This window comes from Centropristis striata, chromosome 10 (assembly GCF_030273125.1).
Source record: "Centropristis striata isolate RG_2023a ecotype Rhode Island chromosome 10, C.striata_1.0, whole genome shotgun sequence".
In the NCBI taxonomy this organism is placed as follows: Eukaryota; Metazoa; Chordata; class Actinopteri; order Perciformes; family Serranidae; genus Centropristis; species Centropristis striata.
The window spans coordinates 31192902-31205342 of record NC_081526.1 but is presented as its reverse complement, the minus strand read 5'-3'; the positions used below and the strand labels follow the sequence as shown (position 1 = coordinate 31205342).

Genomic DNA, 12441 nt, shown 5'->3' with positions numbered 1-12441 from the left:
TTTTATATGTAGGTCTTTCCGATGTACATAAAAAAAGTTTAAAAACATTTTTTTTAATGAAAGACAAGTGAATTATCCTCATTGAACCATGATCTGTTAGAGGTAAAGAACAGCATTGCACTAAATACTGATTGAAATGGTTGGTAATGGAGTTATTTATGAAATACAATCAATGTTTATTGGGATTTTTTTATTTTCCCGACACTTTTGTGTAATTAAACATGCCCCGGGTCAGATTGACCCATGAACATGCTGTTCCTGAGAGACGAACATAACAGAAGGGTTAAGATTTTAAGTCAGAAGAGCTAAAAACAAGACCAAACCGCAGCTTCTAGGTGTGTTCTCTGCAAAGCACAGTTTTCACACAGAAGTATAACACATTAAAAAATCATGAAACTTTCTCTACTATTGACCACTAGTGTGGCAGGATTTTTACTTAATTGTGATGGTCAAATGAATGATCATATATTATCTTTGCAATACAAGATGTATTAAATAATCATGATTTTCTTTCTTTCTTTTTTTCTGTTTAATATGAATTCAATTTTCATATTTGCCTATAAGAAATACTGCCCCTCCTCCTTGAGGCGATTTTGATAAAATGTCCATTCATTTCCCAACCCCATTGATACATCCAGCAAGCAGAATGTGGTAAAGATTGATATTTACGGATCACATTCCTGAAGACACTAAAAGAAGCATAAAAACTCTTCCAACTTGTGTGACATCTGCTAAATGTCAGTGCTGCGGGGCACGCAGGGACCAACAGCTGGGCCTCCTGCATATCTCTGCTCACTCTTCCATCACCCTGGGTGACTCTGGCGAGGTCACTGCATAATAATTCGAGGAAATACAAGAAACACAAAGAGCGATGTGTGGTAGAGATGTTCAGCTCTTACTGAGACGAAACCTTTCTGCTTTGATCCAAACTAATGTTTCCTCATGTTAAAAGAAAAATCACTGTTTTGGGAGAACACGCAATGTAGTTTTTAGTTGCTTTGAAGAAGAAATGCTTTGGTTTACCACCTGGGGACTAATGTGAGAGCTCTATTGCCCGGTTCAAAGCCTCCCCACTGCCCTGAGTGCTGGAGATCAGTGGGGTCTTCAGTGGGCTATGTTGAGAGCTTAAACATACGAGGTGTTTAGCTGAACCCGAGGTCCTTCTTTCTGCTGCACAACCATAAACACCAGTCTGAAGTTTTCTGCATGCTGTCTGAGAACTAAAGATGCTTTCACTTAAATCTGAGCTAACAGAGAGGCCAGTCAAGCTATAAATGGACACCAATAAAAATACTTTCCAGCAATAATTATGCAGTTGACCTCAACACCAATAAGACATTTTTGAAGAAGATTCTTGTAGATTTTAATTTGTGCATGTGACTATGTGATGCCAAGCATATGTGCAAAAGCACGAACCTGGTCTCACAGAAATCCGTGAAATAGCCACGGATTTCGCTTAACTCAAAATCCGTGGAATAGCCACGGAATCGCTCAAATTTCCGTGAAACTGACACAGATTTCGCTACAATGCAAGTTAAAGACAGTCATATCCTGTGGCTATTCCATGGATATTTGTTCCTATTGGTTTGTTCCAAGTCACGTGACTTTCAAGGTTCCGGCGGTCAGAACAAAAAACATGGCGGACAGTTCTCTCATTTTTATGTGAAAAAATTAATATTTTGACTTTGTTTCTGCATAAAAATGGATTTTGATCACATTTCTAGCGAGAAATATATGTTTTATTTTCTAAATATTCACTCAGTGAATGTACATAATCACTTTGTGGTGAAGATCTTGCCAGAAAAATATGACTGTCATTAACTTGCATTGTAGCGAAATCCGTGTCAGTTTCACGGAAATTTGAGCGATTCCGTGGCTGTTCCAAGGATTTTGAGTTAAGCGAAATCCGTGGCTATTTCACGGATTTCTGTGAGACCATGTTGAAAAGCACCTTAGGTAGACTGTGAGTCTTTGACGGCTTCATGAATGGCAGTTAACAACAAAGTCATTTGCACCCGGCCAACCAGATGTTTGCTCTGATAGAGACAGAATGAGAAACCTCGGGGGTCTCTGCACTGGGCCTGTGCTCACATGTCTGAACCCGGCTGCCTCTTATGTGCACAAACTCTGCCAGAGTAGGGCTGAAAAAGGCTAAACGCTGGTGGTGAAATCCATTACGTGGGAAAGCATGCTTTCTTCCTTTATACGTCTACGGGATCTGCTGCTGATGTCAATGTGAGTTATTTATAAAGCAGAATAAATGAGCATGTATCGGAACTCGTTTTTCTCTGAATGACAACATTTGTACTGAAAAATGTCTCCACAAGCTGCAGTTCACTTGGTTCAATAATTTGCAAGAAACACGCAATTAAATTAATTAGCAGCCGGTTATGAAGAATATTAGATTTGTATGCATATTAAACTTCAAGGTCTGTAATAAATTGGAATGTGAGGTCTCCCAAACAGACTCTGGTGTCCCTTTCATGTGTGTTACATGTATGACCGTCTCTCTCTGATACATCTGCCAAACGAACAGCAGACGTCCTCACACGTGCGCACATGTTCCCAGCCTCCCAAACCGCTCATTAGTGAAACATCTCTCCTATTAGTCATCACTCACGCTGACCAGATGTGCACTCTTTGGGGCTATGTGAACCAGACAATGATCACTGACAAGATGCAAATATTATCACTGTTTGTAGGGATGCACAATATTCATCAAGATGATTAAATATCGGCAGATAATGGGACATATATAGAATTATTCATTATTCCGTTATTGAAATTATAGCTGATAAAGATTAGATTAGATTAGACTTTATTAATCCCACAGTAGGGAAATTTCTTTGTTACAGCCGCAAAATTTCACACAATTTTTAAGATAAAGATAAAAACATAAACAATCTAAGAAAAGACATTTAACAATATACAAAATATACAATAATATACTATATACAACTTAGTGCAAATTAAGTGGAGAATGTGCAGAGCCAGTAGGTGGTGTTTCACACCTTTAATGTTGGTGCATGAGGAAGTGGTCACCATAAATATTCATAGAAAGTCTGATCGATACCAGCATACTATTTGCATTTTGTCGTAGTGTTTTTTCTGCAGACTTAGCAGCCAAAGGCTTTCTATAAAACCTTTTTTTTAATATTGAGTACATAATACATTGGCATGTCTTATGTGACAGATTTTTTAACCCTCCTGTTATGTTGCGGGTCAAATTGACCAATTTCAAAGTTTAAAAATATTTTTAAAATATTGTTAAAAGTATTTTTTCATTAAAAAAAAAAAAAGTTGTCATGTAAAATCATGTATTTTATGTAGGTCTTTCCAATGTACATTAAAAAAAGTTTTAAAATTGTTTTTTTATGAAAAAAGAGTTAATTATCCTCATTTAACCATGAACTTGGAGAGGTAAAGAACACAGTGCACTAAATATTGTTTGAAATGGTTAGTAATAGAGCTATTAATGAAATATGAAAAATGTTTATTGGGTTTCTGACACTTTTGGATAATTAAATATGCCCTGGCTTATTGCTGTTCCTGAAAAAAATATTTAAAAAAAAAAAGGCTTTTTTATTTATAGGCAAAATCTCTATAAAAAATAAATTTAACCAAAAATATTGTTTATCTCTAACTTTTTGCTACAAATCTAAAAAAAAAAGGGGGTCCTGGTGTAATTGTGCCAGCTGCCAGTAAAGAACAAAATAAGTAAAGACAGTTTCATTCGCAGATCCAAAGCAGATGAAAAGGTTTGACCTGCTTTAGGTTTGCAGAGGAATGCTTTTGCTGAAGACTGTTCAATGTGCCTGCATTGTGGGCAAAGGGTCACTCATTCCTCCTCAGAGATCAAAAATTGTTGGGGTGTACAAAGTTCACCATTAGCATTTTAAGTGCAATTTCAATTCAGGTTTTCCAAACAGCTTTTGTTAACCGATGACAGTTTCAAGGCCAATCTGGCTTAGAAAAGGACTGCTGATGAATGGAGCGGTGCTGGGTTTATGGCGCTAGTTTGTCTTGTCAAGAAGGCGGCTTACTGACCGGGAACGCAGCTCTTTTTCATTTCCTAACATTCCAGGACGGGGTACCAGAGTTTGTGATACCCTGTTGATAAAGCTGTATATACAGTGTGAGGCTGTATATACAGCTTTTGGGAAGCACAGGATCCTGTATAATCCATGGGAAAACATTTGAACATCTGGACAGTCCAAGAAAACTTTGCAGTTTTCACTGGACTACACTCTATCACCAGTTAAAACATCCCTTGAGGCCTGCTGACAAGGGCCATGAACTCTCCCCTCACTCTGCCAAAAAAGCTGGTCAGTGGTGTGTTTGGAGTGTCAGAGTTCACCTCTGGAGATGTGAAAATGACTATCCTATGATTGTTAAAAAACATGTCTACAGTGCATATTTATTTGGAGCATAAACTATGTCTGTCGTGCTTGTCAGCTAATTGATTTTAAAGCAAAGTTGATTCAATTTGGTCACATGATATGGTAGTTGTATTTGCTTTCTGCTAATTTGATCCCTGTTTGATCTTTGCTGCAGTGTAGTTCTGTTCTGCTTACAGGGCTTAAGGGAGCCATTTGTAATGCTTATATGCAATGCTTATATATCAATGTTAAGTACTTGGTAAAATCAATTTTATCCAGCACTGTAATATGTTGTCCGGTTTGATTTGATATCATGCTTACTGGAATTTACATATACATAGCAACATATAATCTATATTTAACTACTATCTGATATCTCTATAATCAAAACCAGGTTCCACTACACGGTGATGATGATCTAAGACATCACTACATTAAAAAAAAGGAAAAATGAACACAGGATGTTTGAAACATCAGGGTACATACTCACACCATGAATAAACTATCCTTTCTTTCTGCATAACGGTATTCTGAGAACCTCTGGGCAAATTTTGCGGTATCTCTAACCTGATGATGCCGAATGCTCGGAAAAAGGATATTAAACCAAAAACCACATCACAGGCCAGGAAGGAGATCTCATGATAGCTCGCCCTGAAGACTGAGCTGTAATTCTTAAACCACAACAAGAAAGATGGGCCTACCACATGCTGCGCACTTTACTCTTTGGGGAAGGAGTAACACAATACTGTTTAAGTGCTCTACCTGTAAGAGACCAACTTTGAAGCAACATGTGGGGTGTAAACAAAACCCTTGCCCCATACCGCTAGCTTCATAAATATGTCTTTTTGGAACTCTGAAGGAACATAGAAGTATGCTATTCACATGCTTCTAAACATATTTAGGTTTAACTGGTGTAAAAAACAATTTAAACCAGTTTGAAATTAGGCCAAACACCAGACAGATGTATAAAATTGTAAGTTTGCCACTAAATGTCACACATGACTGCAGTTTGAATTAGTGTAGGGCCTCCATTTCACTTGGTGGTTATAATGCACCTCTAAGCTGGTTTCCCAACTGCCAATAAACATAAGAGGAAACAGAATTACCTTTTTTGTCCAAAATGCTTCCATTTTGGTGCAGTTTTGCATTTTTTTGTCACCCCAAAAACTTTCTAGTGCATCTTCCCCCTCCCACCTCTATTGATCTCCTTCATAATATTGGCCTCAGCTCTGCAGTATATTGCACATAAAAAACAAAACGATGTTAAACATCCTCTAACGTCAAGTTCTTACCAGGGAATGTCTCTGTGATGAATGTGTCTGCGATAGAGCAAGAGGAGATGATTGATCATGGATAAAGAATAAGGAAAGCAAAATATGCTAAAGTGGTTCCTCAGATATACTTTGGCAGCAATAAAGCTCAAGTAAATAAAGTCTAAAATGTGTTGGAAACACTGTAAAATACAACTTTCATCAAGTGAAATAAAAATCACAAATTGACCAAGCTGTAGTTTGGAGCTCATTAAAACACTCAAAAGACATTCAAGAGACAGCACCACTCTCCTTTAGAGAGTGTTCAAAACTTTTCATGAGCATCACAATTTGGCTTTTATCCAGCTCAAAACATCCATGTGCTTCACTACTGTGTTTGGCAACACTGCCTCATCAGTTCTAGTTTTGTACTTGTGCAACACAAACTAGGGGGGGCAATGAGTTTCTGGCAGCACAGAAGGCGGACCACACTGTGCCCATAATTGGAACCCTCCTGAGAGCCAACTCAAAATGATTCCCTGGCAAGCAGCACTCTGAAGAACTGGAGCCAGCTTTGGGCCTTCCTGTCATGAGATACAATATCAAGCTCGGCTCAATGGGACCACGGTGCTACAAATCAGTGTCAGACCACCAAAAGGGTGTACAAGCCCCAAAACAAAGCCTTAAACCAAACAGAAACCACCAAAAGAGCAGTGTATATCTTAACAGGAAGACATCCTTTTTTAATGTTTTCAGACCACCACAGAGGTGACCAGGGACAGGAATCCATTTATTTTTCATTACACAGCCTAAAGTGACTGAGAGTAATGGAGTTCCTCATACAGGATATAGTTTTACCGTCAAGAACGAACCAAAATAAATTGCAGTTGACCTCTAGACCCTGATATGAATGACTGCTCATCTTTCAAGCAGGAGACTGGTAACCATGGGAAAACATCATTAAAAGGGCTATTGTGGCCTAACAATCCTGTCTTACCCTGGGGGTAGCCCCCTGTGGTAAAATGATCACATCTGACAGACTTCTCACAATGTTTCCATGCACACACTGATATCTCTGCAATCTTCCCATAGAAATCTCCCACATTCACACATATATAGGCTGAATTTTTAACTGTTGCAATGTGTTTCTTGATCCATACCGGCAGCCCTAATTTGATTTAAAACACCTACTAAAAAAGGTGTGCATATACTATTGGACATTCTTGTAAGACAGGTCATAGCATGATGTAGGAGTGGGGTGGTATTATGGAGAATATAAGTGCCCTCCTCCTACACATGAAGCAAACAGAGCTGCAGATAATTTAAAATGTCTGAAGCTTCCCAGCCACTGCATAGTAGGGGTTCTGATCAGTGAATCTGAAAAGGTCAAAGGACTCGTCAGTGAGTGGATGAAGTAGAAAACAGCTCAACATGAAGTTATTGGGCTAATAAACTGGGAAATGGGGCTTTTCTTGGCTGTAAGGTACACATTTACAGAGCTTTGTAACATATTATCATGGCTATTTATGTGTGACCTCATTCAGTTTTAAGCCAAAGTCAAGCAAAATGTTAACTACTTTTAAACATTAATCAGTGTGACCACTGGCTGCTGCAGTAAGACATTGTCAAAGGCACGTGAGGCATTTTGTTAACAGAAACCATGTGGGTTTAAAATGCTCATCGGCATTGTCTAATTTTACTTTGAAAATTAACAGGATTTTAGTAAAATGGTAATTTCTTACATCAAGTCTATGTAGCATCACTCAACCATCACTTTAACAAGCACTGTCCATTAGCAGGTTTTAGGATTGCGGTCTTTGAATGAGTGATGCCAGATGGTCTTGACTGTGGTGGCTTTCTGTCTATTCTAGAATGATTTAGAGTGAAAATGATACCTTTAGGGTCCCCTGACAGGTGATACCCAACATGCATGTCTTAGTGGTGAACCAGCTCGTGGAGACCCTATAAAAGCTGTCCTCAGCGTGTTAAGATGGCAACAAGATCATACTTTTTCATTTGCCTGAGGTTGAAAATAGCAATGTCTGGGTGACTGTGTGTAGAAGCTATAACAAAGTACATCGTGATCTTTTTTTTAACTTGCACAAACATAAATGTGGTGCAGTTAAAAATTCCTGACGCCTTACTTAACGCTTGCATTCAACAATTAAAGTGGAAAGCTATGCAGTAAGACTTTTGTGGCATTTAATTTAACACCACTGCTCTGGAGACACCAGCATATAATGTAGAAAGTTAAACAAGTCAAATACAAATACAAATACAAATCTATTTGGGCCCTGATGCATCACTTAGTCCTGGAAGCAGAGACATGTTGTCCACTCATGTCTGTCAATGAAGCAAGCTGTCAGATAGATAGTGAAGCTGTAAAAAGACAAAGTCTTGAACTCCCAGTGATATGAAGTGAGAGTGGAGGGCAGACAGTAGCCTAGAAGGAATTAGGAAGGATTTTCTCATACTAGATTGTTTGATTCACAACTAAAGAAAGATACATTTTAAACAACATATTAACTGATGTAAAATTTACTTTTTAAAATGTTTAACCTGAGGACAGCAACTTTCCCGATGTGATTATACTTTAACTAACACAGCTGTAAAACTTGACATTGTACTGAAGCCACTGACACGAGCATAAATGCTTCCAATACATGACAACCTAATCTGTCCATTTCTGGACAGACGAATGCACATCAGACTGACTGCAAATCACTCTCTGTCAAAAGAGACATGCAATTCTACATGCCAAATTATCTACAGCGTTTCATGCACAAGTTGTTTATAGAAGACAGGCTTCTGTTTTATTCAGTTACCAGATGCAAAACATGCCTAAGGCAGAAAAACACTATTTCATTAGAACTTTATTTCTTGATACACTTTTTTAACATTGTTGTGCTTACTGATGTTACTGAAATATGCATTCAGGAATTAGTCATATTCATGTTTTGTTTTTTGTGGCATGTGTGCCTGAGGCTTGCTTAACACTATGGACTATGCACTTGATGCTATAATTGCATTGCAGAATAGAATAAACAGAACATAAAATATGTCAGTCTGAGCGTGTGTGTGTGTGTGTGTGTGTGTGTGTGTGTTATAATGACCTTTAGGTAGTAAATCACATGCCAAAGGACAAGGGAAACACATCCATGCAACACTGTAAGGAGGGCTGGTATCATGCTTGTTAGGCTATAGCCAGAACTTCCTTAAACCACCAGGATTAACTTAAAACATGCTTACTTTTCTGCTGAATTACTTTGCTGTGCATGGGAATCAACATACTGTTAAGGTCTTTGACTGTGCCGACAGGGATTCATTTTTCTTTTTTTTGGGGGGGGTGGGTAATGGGTATTGGGTAGTGGGAGGAAACACCAGACAAACTGGGGAGTAGGGACACTGAAAACTGGTTCAAAATGAATCCAAAAACAAGGATTCATTTAAACCAGTGATTACCTTTCTGGTTACTAACTGACAAGCACTGATACCCATCATCTTCATCTGGTAGAGTGTGGCACTCCACAGGGAGGCGTCCCTCATCCAGGAGTGTCCAGCAACTGTCCCGCAAGACTTCGCAGAAACTCCGGCAAGGCAACACCGGCAGCGGGACCGTAGAGCCACACTTTGGTACCAAGAGAAGGCAGAAAAACCACTCCAAACTATGGTGGCAGCGTGACTTCAACAGCCATGCCCATTCATTTAGGAGTACCTGGACTTCCTCCACACTGGTCTGGTTGAGGTAATTGGGCACAACAAACCTTTCCCCAACCATGGAGGAGCAGAAAGGGAGAGCAGTATCTAGCAACAAGCATTGTGGGGATTCTATGACTAGTGCTGATTTAATTACTTCTGTGTGGCTTTTAGCCAATACCCACTCATCTACAGCTGTTAGGCTTTCTGATGCTTGAGTAGCATCTAAGATGGGACCAATTTGGCTGGTCAGCACTTTCTGGCTAGTTGCTAATGTCTGACTGGGCATTTGAGACTGGGCAGCTATGGGTATTAAGGTAGTGTCTGGTCTCTCGCTAGCTGTTTGTAGTTGGGTAATTAACATTTTTGGTGTATTAGTTGATGTTTGGGTTGTAGAAAGTTCCTGGCTACCAATTTGCTCCAATTTTGCGCCACCAAGAATATAGCCTTCATCTGTTACCGTGGCACTTTCTTGAAACTCCAATTTCATCTCATCTGTTTGTGACACTACAATGTCACCACTACCTAACCCCCTGTAATCAGTAGGCATTACTACTCCGTGTTGATTATCCTCAGGGAACCCATGTGTTTCAAATCCAGATCCCCAACTAATTCCAGCCCCTATTGGAAACCCAGATTCAGACTTGATTTCAGAGCCAGACCAAAGGCCTGACCCACTCTCTGATGCCAATTCAGAATCAAGCTCAGATTCAAGTCCTAAACCATTTTGGGTAGAATTTTCATCAGAATATTCAGTTAAATTAAAGCTATGGACATTCAAATTAGAGCTGCTGTTAAAGTTTCTGTTTCCCTTTGTGTTATTGATAGTTTCCTCAGAAAAATCTAAATTTTGCTCTGATTTTGTGCTACCAAGATTGTGGCCTTCATCTGTTACGTTATGAATTACCATGGGACTCTTTTGAAACTCCAGTTTCATTTTATTTCTTTGGGACACTACACTGTCACCACTATCTAACTCACTATAGTCAGTGGGCATTACTAGTCCTTGTTGGTTTTCCTCAGAAAGCCCCTGTGTTTCATAGCCTGACCCCCAGCTGGTTCCAGATCCTGTCGCGTAGCCAGATTCAGACTTTAATTCAGAGCCAGACCAAAGACCTGACCCAGTCTCAGATGCCAATTCAGACTCAAGCCCATGTCCTAGTCCTGAAACATTTTCTGTTAAGTTTTCCTGTGAATACTTGGTAAAATTAAAGTCATTAAAATTCCCACTAAAGTTACTGTTAGGGTTTGTATTTCCTGTAGTATTATTGGGGATTTTGACAGAAAAGTCAAGATTTTGCTGTGATTTTGTGCTACCAAGATTATGGACCTTGTCTGTTCTGTTGTTCTGAATTAACAACTCTTGAAACTCTAATTGTGTGTCATTTGTTTGAGACACTGTTCCCTCACCACTATCTAACCCCCTATAATCAATAGGCATTTCTATTCTTTGTTGGTTTTCCTCAGACAACCCCTGTGTTTTAATGCCAGATCCTCCACTAGTTTCAGATCCTGTTGGAAATCCAGATTCAGTCTTGAATTCAGAGTCAGACCAATGGCCTGACCCAGTCTCAGATGGCAATTCAGACTCAAGCCCAGATCCCAGTCTTGAAACATTTAGAGTTGAGTTTTCATTGGAATACTTGGTAAGATTAAGGTCATTAACATTCCAACTAGACACACTGTCAAGTTGTGTATTTCCAGTGGTTTTATTCTGGATTTGGACAGAAGAATCTGGATTTTGCTCAGATTTTGTGCTACCAAGAATATAGCTCTCATCTGTTTTGTTATGGATTACAGAAGGACTCTTATGAATCAAAAATATTTGCTCATTTATTTGGGACATTACACTGTCATCATTATCTAAATCCTTATGATCAGCAGGCATCACTACTCTTTGTTGGTTTTCCTCAAAGAAACCCTCTGTTTCAAAGTCAGATCCCAAGCTAGTTTCTGATATTGCTACAAATCCAGAATCAGACTTAAATTCAGAGCCAGGCCAAAAACCTGACCCAGTCTCTGATGCAAATTCAGAATCAGTCCCAGATCCAAGTTCTGAAACATAATAGGTGGAGTTTTCATGAGAATAATTCAAGTCATTAATATTCAAATTAGAGCTACTGTTAAATGTTGTATTCTCCATAGTGTTATTAGGGGTTTCAAAAGAAAAATCAAGATTTTTCTCTGATTTTGAACTAGCAACATTATTGCCCTCACCTGTTGGGTAATTATTTAACCAGTTCATTATTTGTGACTTAATGTCTTGCTCATTTATTTGGGACACTACACTGCCACCACTTTCTAACTCACTATAATCAGTGTTCATTACTACTCCTTTTTGGTTTTCCTCTGAAAAAACCTGTGTTTCAAAGCCAGATCCTCCACTAGTTTCAGATCCTGTTGCAAATCCAGATCCAAGTCCTAAAACATTTTCTGTAAACCTTATATGATCAGATCCTCCAGAACCCATGCCGTTTAGAGAAGATATGCCATTACCAGGTTTACGTTTGCGTGATGAAATCCCTGGTGTTCCCTTTTCTGATGCACGTTCATTCTCCGGTTGTGTTGTAGGGTTTAGAGTGATCAGTCGAGGTCCATCTGTGGTCCCATCCCAAGTCTGCACTCTCCTATGTCCCTCATCAATGATCTCTGTTCCAGATGGTGGTTCCCCACTACCTGCTGGACTACCAGACCCCTCATGTTCCACTGTTGGGGGCAAAGTTGTAGTACCAGTCCAGGCCCAGAACCAAGCATCAGAGTAGACTACCCACAGGGTCAACAATAACAAAACTCCAAACTGGGTCCTCATCTTAGGCATAATATCAAGTCTTGACCACATCCAGCCGCTTGATCAGGCTCCCAGAGTGAACTGTGACATGTCCACACTGCCACTACACTCCTCACACACGCTTTCCAGCTCTGTCTCCACACACACTCCACAAGCCAGAGAGGAAAAGTGCAGAGGAGTGCCCCATTCAAAAGAGTGGAGGGGGAGAGCAGGAGGAGGTGTGCTCCGTATTGGCTGCCCTGGCAATATTTCCTCTCCTAACTCCTCCTTCCTCCTCCTTCTCCTTTTGTCACAGCAGTGAAAAGCGATCTCTCCTGCTGACTGATAC

At 39.5% G+C, this 12441-nt stretch overlaps 1 protein-coding gene across 1 annotated transcript in view; it reads right to left on the bottom strand.

Annotated features, from left to right (window-relative positions):
* col18a1a (collagen type XVIII alpha 1 chain a) overlaps window positions 1–12178 on the bottom strand; it is a 53555-nt gene extending 41377 nt beyond the window's left edge. The window contains exon 1 of the mRNA XM_059342949.1: window positions 11822–12178. Coding sequence (XP_059198932.1) covers window positions 11822–12164 — 343 coding nt within the window. The 5' untranslated portion in view covers window positions 12165–12178. The remainder of the gene's footprint in view (window positions 1–11821) is intronic.
* Window positions 12179–12441: the final 263 nt, after the last annotated feature.